This window comes from Panthera leo, chromosome B4 (assembly GCF_018350215.1).
Source record: "Panthera leo isolate Ple1 chromosome B4, P.leo_Ple1_pat1.1, whole genome shotgun sequence".
Lineage (NCBI taxonomy): Eukaryota > Metazoa > Chordata > Mammalia > Carnivora > Felidae > Panthera > Panthera leo.
Window position 1 is genome coordinate 94027331 of NC_056685.1, and position 18494 is coordinate 94045824.

At 35.3% G+C, this 18494-nt stretch overlaps 1 protein-coding gene across 6 annotated transcripts in view; it reads left to right on the forward strand.

Moving 5' to 3' along the window:
- Nucleotides 1-18494, forward strand: part of LOC122224822 (RAB3A interacting protein) — a 46525-nt gene that overhangs the window by 10986 nt on the left and 17045 nt on the right. For all 6 annotated transcript variants that reach the window (XM_042947156.1, XM_042947159.1, XM_042947154.1 and 3 more), the window contains 3 exons: nt 5008-5283; nt 6005-6263; nt 17414-17509. In XM_042947156.1, coding sequence (XP_042803090.1) covers nt 5033-5283; nt 6005-6263; nt 17414-17509 — 606 coding nt within the window. In that variant the 5' untranslated portion in view covers nt 5008-5032. The remainder of the gene's footprint in view (nt 1-5007; nt 5284-6004; nt 6264-17413; nt 17510-18494) is intronic.

Consider the following 18494-nt stretch of genomic DNA (forward strand, 5'->3'; position numbering starts at 1 on the left):
TTAGTGAGTGCTCAAAAAATACTAGCTGCTATTCTGAGAGAAACTGCCCTACCATCCTATATGATTGGGACTGGTAGTTGGATGCAGAGTCCCGTTCCCTCCTTCTCCCTCTGGGTTATTTTGAAGCAAATCCAAGTAATTTTCAGTACATATATCTAAAAGGTAAGGATTTTTTTTTATATAACCATAATATCATTATCCCTAAAAATTGACAGTAATTCATAACATCAGTAATATCCAGTGCTCAAGTTTCCTTGTTTGTCTCATAATTTTGTTTTCGAGTTGGCTTTATTCAAAAATTCAAACAAGATCCTCACATTGTATTTAGTTATATCTGTTAATTCTCTTTAAATTTGTAAGTTCCCTCTACCTTTTTTTTTTTTTCTATTTTATTGAAAAAACCAGGTGGTTTGCCTAGTAGAGTTTCCCAAAGTCTAGATTTTGCTGTTTTGTCCCTGTGGTGTTATTTAACATGTTTGTTTTTTTTCTGTGAAGACCTACCTACAGGCTTGATTTGTTTGGGATCCCCCCCTTTTTTTTGAGGGTGGCAAGAATGCTTCATGGATGGTGGTGCTGTCCATTTCTTACTTCACCACATAATCCCATAATGTCTTAATTTCTTTTTGTGATAAGATGTCATCAGTGAGTTCAGGTCCTGTTGTTCTGATCCACTAACTGTAAAGTTCCCCACATAGCTTTTTACCTTATGGCTTTAATAGCTATTCATTATTGATGCCTAGACCCATTTTATTAGGATTGCAAATTCATATTTATTAAATGGAATTCTTTTAAAAAGAGCGTTTTCTCATAAACTGTTTAGTTCTCTGATGTACAAGAAAATCAGGGTAAGTACCTGATTCTTTATTTTACCAGTTTTCAAAATAATGAATCGGCTCCCTAGCACCAATCAAAGGGGATCAGTGAGATTTTGTTTTTATTTATGATCATGAGTTTCATAAATTTAAAAATATTTTTGTTTTCGTTCCTTACAGATAATATCTTTTTGATGTTCAGGTTGTCTCATCTTTGGTGAGTGGGAATCCTTTTGATGCCACTCCAGTAGTCTTTGATGGGCTTCTTGCTTCCTGGATTAACAGGATGTTCCAGGGTCTTTTTGTACGTTACTGCCCTTGGCCTGGAAATCAGCCATTCCTCTGAGGAGCCCTCGTTCTTTTTTTTGTAGGAAATGGTATTACTCTGGGCATTACTCATTGCTCCTGAGTGGTTACTGTTGTTACACCACCTTAGTGGATACATTTAGGAATTTTTGTTTTAATAGAAATTTTTTTTCTGATTTTTCTGATTCAAATGTAGAACTTCAGAGTTTTTGCTTCTTTGATTTTATATTTATAGCTCTTCTCAAGTGCTGAAAATCTTAATTCTGAATGACATTAGCATAATAACTTATTTGCCTGGTATTATATAAAATAGTTTCAGAATAGGGATATCAACATTACTAATACGATTACTGAAAATAGTTTATAACTCTTTTCACATTTTTTATCTTTAGAATATATTCTGTATAGTTTTAATGTTTTAAAATCATTTGCAGTAGCTCTTTTCTATGTTGGTAAGCCACCATCTCAGTACATAGCCTGAATCATTTGTTTTATTTTTAGAGATTCTTTTTTAAAATTTAATCTTGTTTTTTTGTTTATGTGGTTCCAAGGTCAAATTCAAATACAAGGCAAAATCCGTTTGGAAAAGTCTAGTTTTCATGCCTATCTCCTCTTCCTATTATCTCCCTCTTCCTATAGATAACCATTTCTATTAGGTTTTGGTTTATCCTTCCACTTTTAAAATATAAGTATGTATACATAGTAATACATCTATATGTCATATAGACATAGAAATTAATTTGTATTTTCTCCTTTTTTAGGTAAAAGGTAGCTTCCTGTGCATAGTTATTTATTTTGTTTTTTAATGTTACTGTAGCCTCAAAATCCCCTCATAGCAGTATGTAGATATTATTTATTTTTTACAGCTGCATAGTGCTTCATTATGAGCATGTACATTATTAGCTCATTCAGTCTTTTGCTGTAACAAGACTTTTGCTAATGTTGCTAGCCTTATGTATTTATCTGTTCTTTTTTATTTTGCCAGTTTATCTTTGGAATAAAGCCCTAAAAGTAGGCATGTTGGGTCATAGGTTTAATGAATATGTCATTTTGCCAGATATTGTCAAATTTTCCTCAATAGGGTTTGTACCATGTTGCATTTCCAGAAATGCAAATGCTTTCACATTCTATGATTCCATGAACTTCCAAGGTGTAAAGACATGAATTAAAGGTATATGGGATGGTTGAAAGAAAGTATCAAATGGTTACCCAGAAAATGTCGAAAGGTTAATGAGAAAACCTGTTTTCTGCTTAAAAGTGAGTGTGATTAGTAAACCGTATTCAAATGAAAATGAAATTTTCAGGGTTAATGTTTGTTTGGTATATGTATGTATTATGAATAAGGAATGAAAATATTCTTTTGGATGAAAAATAGTAAGTATTAAACACTTTAAATTCCTTGTTAATAGGACCTTTCATTTGGTGTAGTGAATATTTTGGGTGAAAAAACAAGAATTAGTTTCATTTTGAAGACTAAAATTATTATTTGCTACAACAGAGAAAACACTGGATTTGAAATTTGGCAGTTGCAGATATAATAGCTATAGCTTTCATTGTCCGTATATATCTTTGAAGGTTTGTGACATGTTGTAATTGCACTTTCGAGAGATTATATTAGGTCACCTGTCTTCTTTGCCAATTTTACTGCGGCCTTTTTGTTTTCTACTTGTCTTGTTTCAAACATTTTTTAAAGGATATAAAAGTATAATTTTCCAGTTTAATGAAATTTTCTGTATTTTATGAAGAAATTAGGTACTATATTGGTGCTTGCGTTTGAGAAATTTGGTAGGGTATCACTCACGATTATCAAAGTTTTATTGTAGGAAGGAAAAAATTGGGAAGAGGTGTTGGGCTCAGATCATAGAAGACTTGGTTTCCAGGCTGTTTAGTTTGGACTGTATTCTGTAGATAGTGGAAAACTAATAAAGGATTTATGAGTTCTTTCACATTCAAGTGAAAAATTTGAGTGGTACAGTTTTTAGTTTTAATGTAAACTTTGTGATATAATTGAGTGGTTATATGAAATATTTTTTGATTATGTAGATGCAGAAGTATACATGTTATTGTTAATGGCCAGTTATGGTAACAAATGTTTTTTGAGGCCATACTGTGTACCAAGTACATAGTACACCACTAAGTACTTTATTTGGATTGTCCCCATTAATCCTTACAGCACCTTGGAGAATGGAGACAATGTTGTCATTCTCATTCTCATCCTATCAGAGGAGAAATTTAAATTTTTTTAAATGTTTATTTATTTTGAGAGAGAGGGAGAGCAGGGAAGGTGCAGAGAGTGAGGGAGAGAGAGAATCGCAAGCAGGCTCTGAGTTGTCAGCACAGAGCTTGACGTGGGGCTTGATCCCACGAACCACGAGATCATGACCTGAGCAGAAATCAGCCTCTGATGCTTAACCAGCTGTGCCACCCAGGCACCCCAGGAGAAATTGAAGGCTTAGAGAAATGCAACACATTATCCTAGATTGGATCCTGGATCTATAAATAAAGCCATTATTGGGACAATCAGTGAAATTTGACTGGGGCCTGTTGAATAGATTGTAATATCAATCAGTGTTAATTTCCTGATTTTGATGGTTTTGTGGTTAGACAGGAAAATGTCCTTGCATTTAAGATACATATATTGAGATATTAAGCAGTAATGGGCATCATGTCTGAAACCTATTCTCAAGTGGTTCCAAAGTGTTAACAGTTTCATAATCTGGGTAAAAGGTATATGAAAATTCTGCAGCTCTTACCTGAACTTGAATTTATCAGTTGATCCTTGACCAACATGACTTTGAACTGGACGGGTTCACTTTATGTGGGGTTTTTTTTTTTGGATAAACACAATACAGTACTATAAATGTATTTTCTTTTCCTTATGGTTTTAATATTTTCTTTTCTCTAGCTTTATTGTAAGAACACAATATATAATACATATAAGTACAAAATATATGTTAATTGACTGTTTATGTTATCATTACGGTTTCTGGTCAAGAGGAGGCTAACAGTAGTTAAGATGTTGTGGAGTTAAAAGTTACATGTGGATTTTCAGCAGTTGGTGCCCCAACCACAGTGTTGTTCAAAGGTCAACTATATAGTATAGTGTATATATCTCATTTTAAGTGTGAGTATATATGTATATATGTGTGTGTATATATATATAAAGATATATATAGATATGTATATAGATATACATACATGTATATAGATATATATAAAGATATATATAGATATGTATATAAATCTTTATGTATATATATCTTTATATATATATACACACACATACATACACATATCTTTACTGCATCTTCTATTTACTCTAACCAATATCATATGATAGAAAAGTTAAAAATATCAAAGAAATTTTTATTTATTCCTCATTGTTACTTATTAAATTACTCACTTTGACAACATTAGCTATAACTTTCAAGTTTATTCCAAATCAGATTGTTTGTATTTTGTAATATTTATGCTCTGAGATCCCTTAATAAATGTTAAGTGATAATAGTGTTTTTTTAAATATTTTTATTAGAAGTTTATTCTTTATAATGGACTGTTGTTAAAAACACATTTTATAAAGGGGCGCCTAGGTGGCTCAGTCAGTTAAGCGTCTGATTCTTGGTTTTGGCTCAGGTCATGATCTCATGGTTTATGAGTTTGAGCCCTGTGTTGGGCTGTCTGCTGGCAGTGTGGTCCTTCTCTCTGTCCCTCTCTCACTGTGTCTCTCTTTTTACCCCCTGGTTGTATGCATGCTCTGTCTCTCTCAAAAATAAATAAACATTAAAAAAACATTTTACAAGTTATATATTTAATTTTAATTTAGTTTTATTTTGTTAATATAATTTTAAATGGCACTATCAAAATAACTCCGCTTTTTGTTTTAACATAGGTTATCTTATGATGAGGCTTTTGCTATGGCTAATGACCCCTTGGAAGGCTTCCATGAAGTAAACCTTGCTTCACCTACTTCTCCAGACCTTCTTGGTGTGTATGAATCAGGAACTCAAGAGCAGACTACCTCACCAAGTGTCATCTACCGGCCACATCCTTCAGCTCTGTGCTCTGCCCCCATTCAGGCTAATGCCTTAGATGTTTCCGACCTTCCTACACAACCTGTGTATTCATCCCCCAGACGTTTAAATTGTGCAGAAATATCTAGTATCAGGTAGGAGATCATTAAGATACTTATTTTGGAGTATCATGTTAAACAAATGACAGCTTGCTTGTTTGCCTTATTTTCAGTTTTAATATTTTAGAAAATTTAAATAATAAAAGCATGTCCATGAAGAGAGCAATACATGTTAATGTTGAAGAGCAGGGGTCAGCAGTCTTTTTATGTAAAGGGCCAGGTGGTAAATATTTTAGGCTTTGCTGGCCATACAGTCTCTGTTGCAGCTATTGAGCTCTGCCTTTAAAATGTGAAAGCAGCCACAGACAGTACATAAATGAAAAAAATCCAATAAAACTGTACATATGGACACTGAATTTTGAATTTTATATAGTTTTCCCATGTCACAAAGTATTTTTATTTTGATTTTTTTCCCCCAACCATTTGAGAATGTAAAAATGAATCTTGGTTCGTGAGCCTTATAAAACAGGTAGCAGGCTGAATTTAGCCTACATTTAATTTGCCGACCCCAGTTCTAGAGTAGCACTATCTGATAGAATTTTGTGATGATGAAAATGTGCTAGCCATTGGCCGTATGTGGCTATTAGACTTGAAATGTGTTAGCTTTGACTGATTTTTTAATTAATAAATAATTTATAAATTACCTTAGTTTTAAAGCTAAGGCTATTAATTAAATATTAGTGCCATTCCAGACTTTTTGTGTTTATGCTAGTTTTGTATGAGCATATGCTGATGTTTCCTGAACTCTCCTTTATAGCATCCATGTTACAGATCCAGCGCCTTGTTCTACCTCTGCAGTCACAGCTGGGTTAACTAAATTAACTGCGAGAAAGGACAACTGTAATGCAGAGAGGGAGTTTTTACAGGGTGCTACTATACCAGAGGCTTGTGATGGCAGTGACGATATATTTGGGTTGAGTACTGATAGTCTGTCCCGTTTACGAAGCCCATCTGTTTTGGAAGTCAGAGAAAAGGGCTATGAAAGATTAAAAGAAGAACTTGCAAAAGCTCAGAGGGTAAGCAGAAAAGATGCTTTATTCTTCCATGTTTTGTATTTGAAATTAATGTTTACTCATGAAGTGGGGCAACTCAAATGAAATCATTGTAGTTTTATACCTACCTTCTTATATGTGTAGCCTCAGCTCCTGTTGGGCAACATCTGGGAATCTCTGAAATTGGTGGAGTAGTAGTAAAAAAGCTCATCTAAGATTACTAATTGGAAAAATGAGAATCTGAAACCACTACATTGCCTGCTCCCTGTCTTACATTAATATTAACACAGATTTGATAGGTTATGTTCCATGTGTGGGTTTTCCCCTTCTTGTATATGGTTGACTTTATGGTCCTTCACTTGAAGTCATTTAGTTCAAGTCATTTTTTTTGGGGGGGGGGGGATTTGTTTTAGTAATAATTCCCTTTGCCATTCAGCTGGGCTTGAATATTTTCTGTATCTTGGAGAATTTTCCTTTTTTGGTAATTTGTTCTGTTTCCCATTTGGTCATCTTTAAAATTTCTGCTATTCCCAGATTTGTGGCTATGTCTTGCTCTTTTTCTGTGACTGCAATTAAGTTTCAGAGGGAAATTTATAGTGCTAAATATTTATAATTAGAAAAAGGAAAAAGTCTCAAATCAGCAATCTTAAGCTCTCACTTTAAGAACCTAGAAAAAAAGGGGCACCTGGGTGGCTCAGTCGGTTAAGTGTCCGACTTCAGCTCAGGTCATGATCTGACGGTTCGTGAGTTCGAGCCCCATGTTGGGCTCTGTGTTGACAGCTGAAAGCCTGGAGCCTGCTTCAAATTCTGTCTCCCTCTCTCTCCCTGCTCTTCCCCCACTCGTGTGCGCTCTCTCTCTCTCTCTCTCACTCTCAAAAATAAATAAAAACATTTTTAAAAATTATAAAAAAAGAACCTAGAAAAAGCAAAAGCAGAGCAAGCAGAAGGAAGAAAATAATAAAGAGCAGAAATCAATGAAATTGACAACAGAAAAACTAGAGAAAATGAATGAAACAAAGTGCTGATTCTTTAAAAAATAATGAAATTGACAAACCTCTCACAAGACTGACAAAGACACAGATTATTAATAGCAGGAATGAAATGGGATATCACTACAGATTCTGTAGACATCAAAAATACAATAAAGGAATAATATGAACAACTTCCTATATAAATTTGACAACTTAGGTCAAATGGGCCAATTCACATTTAGAAACTTGAGAAGATAGGGCATATTTTAAATGTGTAATTTTTAGCATGTTATGACATTTCACAAACACATATTCCTTCTCTCTTGCTACCAGATTTGTCTCTTAAGAGTGTAAATTGTTGTTTTTATCCCTAGTGCTTAGCAGAATTCAGTACAATGCCTGACATTCATGCTTCCTTATGAATGCTTCAGTGAATGGCTGATAGCTAAAATAGCTACACAGATATTTTAAAACATTTCTGGTTAAATATATTTTATCGAAAAGAAAAATCAGTAGCCTTTTTATCTTTTTTCCAAAGGGAAGGGATATGTGATTGTATTTGGCAGAAGCCATCTGGATCAGACTCTGTTGTCTTAATACACAGTAGTAAGTGCAATCACAGTTTATGTAGAGCTGAACTATTGAGCATATATATCTATCATTGAGAATATGTTGTGGTTACTTATTGATGAGAACAGATTGCTAATTTCTTAGCTCCAGTTGAGAATTTCTTTTAAAGTCTTATTTGCTGTATTTAGAGGTCCTGTTGAGGTAATTGAAATAGTAATGACATGTGAACATATACATATGGTGAATTATGAATGTACAAGATAGTATTAATACTTAGAGGTTAAGTCTTGAAAATGTCTTGAATATGAAAATATTTCTTGATTGTATCAGCCTGTGAATTAAAATTATGTCAACGACCATTCTCTTTATTCTGATTATTCTTTTAAGAGACTACAGAGAGTTATTGTTTTTCCATTCTTTTACCTTTAACCTATTTTTATCTTCTTCTATAAAGTGAGTTTTTTACAGGTGGTATATAGCTATCGTTTTGCTTTTTTATCCATTCTGTTAATCTTTGCCTTTTAATTGGTGTGTTTAGACCATTTACATTTAATGTGATTATTAATATGGTTTTGTTTATATATGCCATCATTACTGTTTTTGTTTTCTGTTTGTTCCATATGTTCCTTTTTCTTTTTCCTTCTTTTATGCTTGCTTTTGGATTAATTCCATATTTTTGCTGATTTCATCTTGTCTCCTTTGGCTTATTAGGTATATATCTTTGTTGTGCTAACTCAATGATTGCATTAGGGTTTATAGTATACATAATTAACTTATCCCTGTTTAGTTTCTAATGACATTATATTATCTCACATACAATGTGAGAACCTTACAAAAGTGTACTGCCTGTCTCTTCTTTTCCTACCTTTGTGCTATAATTGTTTTTTGCTCATGATTATATTTTGAACACATAATTGGTTTTCAATACGTTTTGTTGATTAAATGAATGTATATATATGTATGCAGTTACATCATTGTATGAATAGACACACTTGTTAGTTAGGGACATGCTAGCTGCTTATAAGCAACCCCTAAATTTTAGTAACTTAAAGAAGTTAACTTTTATTTATTGACCATTCTGGAATAGATGTGCATAGTTGTTAGGCAGATCTTTATGAAATAATTCAGGGCTCCTTTTTCTTCTGTCTTGGATGTTTGTAATCTTTTGGAATTTTATTATCTATATCTAACCAGTGAGATGAGGGGAAAAGAAATCTTGGAGAAGGCACACTGGCTTCTAAAGAGCCTTGACTTAGAAGTGACACACACAACTTTTGCTCACATTCCATTGCAAACCAATTTCATACTGATACTTAGATGTGTGGTGGGCTAGGAAATGTAGTCCCTACTGGGCAACCACTTCCCAGCAACAAATCCATACCATGTGTAGGGGGAATACTAATGTGATCATTGATTTTGAGGTACAGAGATGCCAGAAATGATACTGCAGTTCTTCACTTGTTTGGCCTTCTGTAGGTCATTGCTGAAGAGCAGTTTTGATGGAATTCTGAAGTAGAAGTTGGGCTTTGGTTTACCTTTTTTAAATGTTGCTTCTTGGGTACTAACCAAAGCAATCTACGTATTTACTGCAATTCCTATCAAAATAACGTCAGCATTCTTCACAGAGCTAGAACAAACAATCCTAAAATTTGTATGGTATCAGAAAAGACCCTGAATAGCCAAAGCAATCCTGAAAAAGAAAACCAAAGCTGAAGGCATCATAATTCCGGACTTCAAGCTGTATTACAAAGCTGTAATCATCAAGACAGTATGGTACCAGCATAAGAACAGACGCATAAATCAATGGAACAGAATAGAGAACCCAGAAATGGACCCACAAATGTATGGGCAACTAATCTTTGACAAAGCAGGAAAAGAATATCAAATGGAATAAAGACAGTCTCTTCAGCAAGTGGTGCTGGGAAAACTGGACAGCAACATGCAGAAGAATGAGCCTGGACCACTTTCTTACACCATACACAAAAATAAACTTAAAATGGATGAAAGACCTAAACATAAGACAGGAAGCCATCAAAATCCTAGAGGAGAAAGCAGGCAAAAACCTCTTTGACCTCAGCTACAGCAACTTCTTACTTGGCACGTCTCCAGAGGCAAGGGAAACAAAAGCAAAAATGAATTATTGGGGCCTCATAAAGATAAAAGCTTTGGCAAAGGAAACTTCTGCAAAAGGAATAATCAGCAAAGGTAAAAGGCAACTGACAGAATGGGAGAAGATATTTGCAAACAACATATCAGATAAAGGGCCAGTATCCAAAATCTATAAAGAACTTATCAAAATCAACACCTAAAAAACAAATAATCCAGTAAAGAAATGGGCAAAAGACACGAATAGACAGTTTACCACAGAAGATATCTAGATGGTCAGCCGACACATGAAAAAATGCTCAACATCACTCATCATCAGGGAAATACAAATCAAAACCACAATGAGATACCACCTCACACCTGTCAGAATGGCTAAACTTGACAACTCAGGCAACAACAGATATTGGCAAGGATGTGGAGAAAGAGGATGTCTTTTGCACTGCTGGTGGAATGCCAACTGGTGAGCCACTCTAGAAAACAGTATGGAGGTTCCTCAAAAAATTGAAAATAGAACTATGCTGCAACCCAGCAATTGCACTACTAGGTATGTATCCAAGGGATACAGGAGAGCTGTTTCTTAGGGGCATATGCACCCTAATATTTATAGCAGCACTGTCAAGAGTAGCCAAAATATGGAAAGAGCCCAGGTGTCCATCGACTGATGAAAGGATAAAGAAGGTGTGGGTGGGTGGGTGGGGGAATACTATGTGGCAATCAAAAAGAATGAAATTTTGCCATGTGCAACAATGTGAAAGTGCACTGTATTATGCTAAGCAAAACAAGAGAAAGACAAATATATGATTTCACTTGTGGAATTTAAGAAACAGATGAACATAGGGAAAGGGAAGCACAAATAAGATAAAAAAACAGAGACAAACCATAAGAGACTCTTAAATACAAAAAACAAACAGAGGATTGCTGGCAGGGTATTGGGTGGGGGGAAGGTCTAGAAGGGTGAGAGGCATTAAGGAGGACACTTGTTGGGCTGAGCACTGGTTACGTAAGTGATGAATCACTAAATTCTGTTTCTGAAATTATTACACTATATGTTAACTTGGATTTAAATTAAAAATAAATAAAATAAAGTGTTGCTTCCTGGACTCTGTCCCAGATTCTGCTGAAATAATATTATCGTGCTGAGGCTTGGGGATATGCATTTTTAATAAACTCCCTCATTGTTTCTTATATTTACTAAGTGTGAGACCCACTGGTATAATGTGTTACTTTCAGCTTTTAATTATTCTTCCTTAAAAGAGAGTGAAATAACTTGTAAAATAAAATTCAGTGGAATGACTTGCAGCCAGATAAAGTCACTCAAAAACATGTACCTGTATCAAATCCATATTCAGCATGGTTCTACTAACTGTGGCCATGGATGTTCATAAACATGTACTATGTTCTTTTATAAACAGATATATTTCTTGAGTAACCAAAGTATTAACAGCATTGTTCAAAGCCCTGTAGGGGGCAAAAATAAATTAGACTTGACCCTGTCTTTAAGGTGTTTACTAGTTGGGGAGAAAAGACATGTATACACAGTCATGTTTACTGATATGGAGTTGTATATTTTTTTTTTTTTTCCGATTTTAACCTTCATGACACTCATCATTGCCTACTTGTGTGTGAACTTGGTTGTAGTTGTTCATGTTGTGATTAATTCAGTTGAACTCTGTGAGTTGGGTTTATTTGTTGGTCTTAATTACTGGCTTAAATGTCTTCAAAATGACCTCATTATGATAGCATTGAAACAGAAAAATATTTAAAAAAAGAATAAAAATCTCTGTCTCTGTCAGCTTAAAAAGGTTCTTCCTATATGTGTAAAATGAAAATTCCAAGTGGAAAAAAAAACATAGTTTCATTGACAGCACTTTTTCTTTCTTGATGTATTATATGTTTATCTTAAATACAATAGTCTTAAGTTTGGAATATACTTGATCAGAGTCCTAATGTTCTGTGGTTTGAGTATCTCTCAAATTTCTTTTCTTTAGTACTACCACTCTAAATTTGTATCTGCTGCTAAAGTATACCAGTGATCAGTGAACTGTTTTTCTTGTATCTAGTCTTTTTTTTTTAACCTCTCTACACTTCCAAGTTACCATTTTGATTTGCAGATCTGATTGTTGCTATCCTGTTTAAAATCTTTCAGTGACTTCCCATTTGCCTTTGAGATAATTTCCCTTTGTCTTTAAAGGAAATCCTGATTTCCAAGGCAGTGCTTTTCAGGACAGGTCATAAACCTAACTTGCTGGCATTATCTTTTTGTGGTGGTTATCCCTCCTCGTCTTTAGCTACTATAAAACATACTCTTTTATTTCTTCCTCTGCATTTGGCAAACTCCTACTTTTTCTGGTATGTATGCATCACTATAGTCCTTATCAAATAGCCACGTGAATCTGTTTAAAGATTTGCTACGCTGAACAGGAAAATCATTAATGGGGGTTTACTCCTTTTCTAAGTGTCCCCAGCACCTAGATGAATGCCTGATGCTAACAGAAGAATCAGCATTCAATCAACACAAAATTAATGTTTCTTGAAGGAATGAAGCTTGAATAACTATGTTACGGTGTAACATTCTGATAATGAAAAGTACAAATTCTGAGAAATAGTCACACGGATTACAAATTCAACTTCACATAGGTAGACTGAGAATAGACATTGAGGCATAGAGAGAAAGTAGTCAGACATTTACGTGGAAAAGGTTAAACCAGATGGATGGGCTCGGATGGGGAGTGAAACGAGTGAATCAGGCCAGTTTTACTCTAGAGTATGGATCAAGGGAGATAACTCGAAAGGGAAATTGAGCACGTGTTGTAGAGGGCCTTTAGTGTTACAGTGAGGTCCGTGCCACTTTGGTAAATGATAGGGAGCTATTCAAGAATTTTGCCTTCATGAATGACAGTGTGTTGCTCTAGTGGATTGGAAATTTCTCTAGGGGCAGTATCTTAGCTGGTTTTGTATCCTGAGGGATTACCATAGGGACCACCTAGTAGGAAATGTTGAATAAATTGGCTTAGTTTTCATAGGAAATTGTAAAATAGTGAAATTTTAGAGTTTGAAAGAATCTGGCATTAGATTTATGCAGTTACAGATTTAAGAATGAACTCAGGGAGAATTGGCATCTTTATGAGATCTTTCTACTCAAAAACATGGTGTGTCCTTCCTGTTTGTTTAGGACTACTTCTGTATTTTTGTATTTGGCAGTATTTTAAAGTTTTCATTTTGCATTGTGGTCTTCAGCGTTCTGAAGTTTTGTCATCAGTGATTTTTGCCCTGTATTCTGATATCAAGATTCAGATTCTTATTTTATTTGTATTTGTATTACGTTTTAAAGCATACTTCGCCCATTCTTTTTTTTAATCTGTCTGAATCACTTTGTTTTAGGCGTGTCTCTTATGTATACAGTACAGAGATAAATTTTGTTTTTTTAAGCCAATCTGAAAATCATTTTCTTTTAATTAGGTGAGTTACGCCCATGCACGTTTATTGATAAATTTGTTACGTTTGGGCTGGTTTCTGTCACATAGCTTTCAGATGTCTCCTGGGTGTGTATGCAGACCCTTATGTGCTCTGTTTTCTTCGTGTCTTCTTCCTTTTTGGTGTTTTGGAAGGTTTGATTTCCGTTCTAGTTGTTACTTTCCTTTAATCAAAGATGTATATATCTCCTAGCCTTTCTTGAGATACTGCCTTTGTTCCCTGCCATAAGCAATACTGAAATTATCTAGTTCCTGTTTATTTCTCTTGTATCATTGAATTTTAAAGTTTTATCTCAGTTTTAATATCTTGCTCTTAGATATGTTTAGGTTTATACTAGTTAAGTTGTGAGTCTCAAGTTGTATACCTTTGCTCCCCATGAATATTTGAGAAGTTTATGACTTTAATTTCATCTTTCTCTTATTTGTGTGTGTGTATGTGTGTTATTTAAAAAAATTGTTTTTAACATTTTTATGTTAAGAGACAGAGAGACAGGGTGCTAGCAGGGGAGGGGCAGAGAGAGAGGGAGCCACAGAATCAGAATCAGGCTCCAGGCTCTGAGCTATCAGCACAGAGCCTGATGCCGGGCTCGAACCCACAAACTGCGAGATCTGAAGTCAGATGCTCAACTGACTGAGCCACCCAGGTGCCTCAATGTTTGTTATTTTTATATTCCTAAAGCTCATCACATTTAAGTAGCTGTTTTGTCAGCTCTATCCCTTTTTAAAAAACAGACTTAATTTTTTTAGAGCGGTTTTAGGTTCACCTAAAATTGAGAGAGAAATACAGAGTTCCCATACACCTGCATGGTCCCTCAGCACTATCCAATCCCACCCCAGGATGATACATTTATTATAATCAATGACCCTATATTGGCATATCACTATCCCCCCAAATCCAGAATTTATAGTAGGGTTTCCTTGGTGTTCTGTATTCTATGGATTTTGACAAGTGTGTAGTGACATGTATTGACAGTTGTAATATTACCCAGAATAGTTTCACTGCCCTGAAAATCCTCTAAACCTGTTTATTCCTCCCTACCCCCAAATTCTGGCAATGATTGATGTTTTTATGGTCTCCACAGTTTTACCTTCTCCAGAATGTCATAGTTGGAATCAGAGTATGTAGCCTTTTCAGATTAGATGCTTTTATTTAATAATACGCATTTATTTGCCTCCATGTCTTTTCATGGCTTGGTAGCTCATTTCCTTTTAATGCTGAGTAATATTCCATTATCTCAACGTACCACAGTTTATTCATTCACCTACTGAAGGACATTTGGGTTGTTTCCAAGTTTTGGCAATTAGGAATGTATAAACATCTGTGTACAGGTTTTTGTGTAAATCTGTTCCCAACTCCTTTGGGTAAATACTAAGGAGTGCAGTTGCTGGATCATATGGTAAGAGTGTGTTTAATTTTATAAAAAGCAGCCAAACTGTCTTTTAACCTAGCTGAGCCATGCTAAATTCCCAATGTATGGGAGAGCCTGTTGCTTCCCGTTCTTGTCAGCATTTGGTATTGTCAGTGTTCTGGATTTTGGACACTCTTGATAGGTGTGTGTCAATTGTTTTAATTGTTTTAATTTGCATTTGTTGTTTTAATTTGCATTTCGTGATGACCTATAATACAGAATATCTTTTCATATGCTTATTTGCCTTCTTTATATCTTCTTTGTTGAATTGTCTCTTCAGGTATTTTGCCCATTTTTTAATCCGGTTGTTTGTTTTCTTACTGTTGAGTTTTAAGAATTTCTATATTTTTGATAATAGTCTCTTATCAGGTATGTCTTTCGCAGAAATTTTCTCCCAGGCTTGTCTTTTCGTTCTCTTGATATCGTCATCTTTTAGTTGTAGTTCTACAGTTAAATATGTTTGCTTCTCACCCTCAGTCCTTAGCGTTAAAGCTTCTCCAGCTTCTTCTGGATTATCTGAATCTCATTCTTTACTTGGTCACTCAGTCACTCATAGGAGAGAGATTCTCTGAAGTTCTGCAGGTTTATAACTCTTTGTCTCTGACTTTATACTTTGGCTAAATATAAAATTCTCATTTCACAGTGTTTCCCTTGACTATCTTAAAAATGTTATTCTGGGGGTACTTGGGTGGCTCAGTCAGTTGAGTGTCCAACTTCGGCCCAGGTCATGATCTCATGGTTCGGGAGTTCGAGCCTCACATCTGGCTCTCTGCTGTCAGCACAGAGCCTGCTTCTGATCCTCTGTTCCCCTCTCCCTGCTCCTCTCCTACCTGCACTCTCTCAAAAATAAAGTTAAATGTTTTTAAAAAATGTTATTCTGGTGTTTTCTAGAATAAACTGCTGTTGGCATTTTAATACCAATCTGATTACCTTATAGGTGACTTGGATTGTGTTTAACTTTTTTATAATGGTAACTTCACATATTTGTGTTTGTTTTTCATATTTAAATGAATTGGATTTTCCTGGACTGTTAGGAGGAGGTTCCTGTGAAGGAGGAGGATAAACCAAGGAGTTTCATGTTCAAGAGCTTTCCCTTCTGTTGTTATTGGTGTATCTGTGTCACCACTTCTGTCTTTCAGAGGTAAACCTTGTTCAGGAAGGTTTTCTCCTCTAGCCCAGTGCCTCTGCAAACTTTACAGGCTTAACATTATCTCTAAAAATGATATTTCTAGTAGAAATATAAGAAAAGATAATTATTTTTTCTTACACTACTTTCTGTGATCCTTTGGAACCTTGCCACCCTCTTTCTCCTTTGATATCTTAGCCTTCTTTCTCTCTATGTCCATTATTCCTGTCCTGCAGTTTGGTTTCAGATTCCAAGAGTTTTTCCCTTTGGGTGGGCTTTGTACTAGAAGGGTCTCTTTGCTGAATGATTCCTGATCAGGAATCATTCCTGATCAGCTGAATGATGCTGCGTGATTCCTCAGAGTTTAGGGCATTACAGCACTGTTTGCTGTGTCAGGACTACACACACATTTTTGCATTCCACCTGCAACTTGGAGCCTGTGAAAACCTTTTCCTTTTTCTCCATTTGTTCTCATACTTGTTCTCCCAGTTTTCAGAGAGGCTGAGTCCTCTCCTTTGGGGTATTTGTAATGATTTTTGGGTTCTGAGGCTTCATAACGATACCTCTGTAGTCACTTCCACTTCCTGCTGCCCCTTCCACATAGCTGCTGATTCTTTGGTGTTGGTAGTGTAGCCACGTTCTCTCACAGTCTAAGATTTGTGGGGATTTCCTTCCGTAGTTTTGTTGAAGGTGTACTCATTGGGTTCTTCTGACCTTCCAGTTGGTATATTTAATTTTCAGGAGTTGCCCTTGGGGGATTCTATGCTGCCACCACAATTACAACACAACAAATCCATGATTTCATTAGTGTAATTGTGACCAATATATAGGAAGGTGGGATTTTTTTTAGCCCTAAATTTGAAAGATTAATTTAGGACAGCATATAAAATTGCATATTATTTACATCTTAATAAGGGATTTTTTAAACATCTATTTGATGCCTTTTGAGAACTCATGTATAAATATTAGGAAGTGATTTTGTCGTTAACATTTTTCTTAGTTTTAAATGCAAATATGTTTCATTCACTTCTGGTTGCAGGGCTAAATGGGTATAGTCTACTAATGGAAACTTTAGACTAATTGCCATATGGTACGTAGTTATCTATAAGTGAACAAATTTTAAAATAAACTTGAAAAAACCACACTGAACTTTTATTGAGATGGATAAGCGTAATTAAAGAAATTCCCTCCTGGATGGAAATAAATATCTTCAGAGAACAGTTAAGGGGAAAAAGAGTGAAGTTACTGAATTGTATATTTCACATATAATATGTAATCTTAATCTTTGTATGTCTCATGACAGAAACATTAAAATTTAAATATTTAAGTTGGAAATATTTGTAATTTTAGACTTGCCTCATTGTTTTCCACACAGCAAGTGCTAGATCAACATTTTCAGTGTGAACCTTAGGAGGGGACAGTATTAATATTTTGTAATTTTATTAGTAAAGATTATGTAGTCTGTTGAATCTAACTTCAAACTATGGAGATTCAAAGTAAAATGATCAATTTCTCATAGGAACTGAAGTTAAAAGATGAAGAGTGTGAGAGGCTTTCTAAAGTACGAGATCAACTCGGACAGGAACTGGAGGAGCTCACAGCCAGTCTGTTTGAGGTTGGTCTATTTATGTCTTGGCCAAGAGCAACGTCTTGCTTTTTTTATATTCATAGACTTGTTCTTTGAGGGAATCTTGGAAAAGTAATGCTTAGCTTTACATAGTTTCTAAATCATCTAAGAAAAATGAAATCTTTAAGATGGAGTCTACAATTTAAAATGATGGGAAAAGGAAAAGATACCGTAAGCTACCAGTATCAATCAGGTTGTTTAAAAATGCCCGTGTGGGAAGAAAGGTTGTAAATTTTAATTCTGTTTTTATCAAGTATTTAGGGGCTACTTTAAGATAATCTTACAATGTGACTCCAGAACAAAGATGGGAAACCCTTGAGGTAGCTATCTGATAGGTGATGGTTTGAGGATTGTTAGAAAGCATACCTACTTGTTAGAAGGCACACTTCACCTACCTTTCTTTCTTTCTTTTTTTTAAGTTTATTTATTTTTGAGAGAGCAATTGGGGTTGGGGGGGAGGGGGGAAGGATCCCAAGCTGACATGGGGCCTGACATGGGGCTCGATCTCACGGTTCGCAAGATCATGACCTGACCTGAGATCAGGAGTTGGATGCTTAACCGACTGAGCCACTCACGCACTCCCACACTTATCTCCCTCCTGCCAACAGGACCAAAATTTCTGCCCAGTTCTAGCAGTGTTTCTCATTAAGGGTTCCACTGACATTGTCATTTTGCATTTTTTGACATATTAATCAGGGTTCTCCAGAGACACAGAAACCAATAAGATGTGTATATAGAAAGAGATTGATCTAAGAAATCAGCACCTGTGATTATGGAAGCTGGCTGTTCCCAAAACCTGCAGAGTGAGTTAACAGGCTGAAGACCCAGGAGAGCTCATGGTGTAGTTATAGTCCAGGTACACAGGTCTGAGAAACCTGAGAACTGATGGCACAGTTCTAGTCCTAAGGCTGACAGGCTTGAGATGCAACAAGAGCTGATGTTTCACTTGGATTTTGAAGGCAGGAAGACTTCT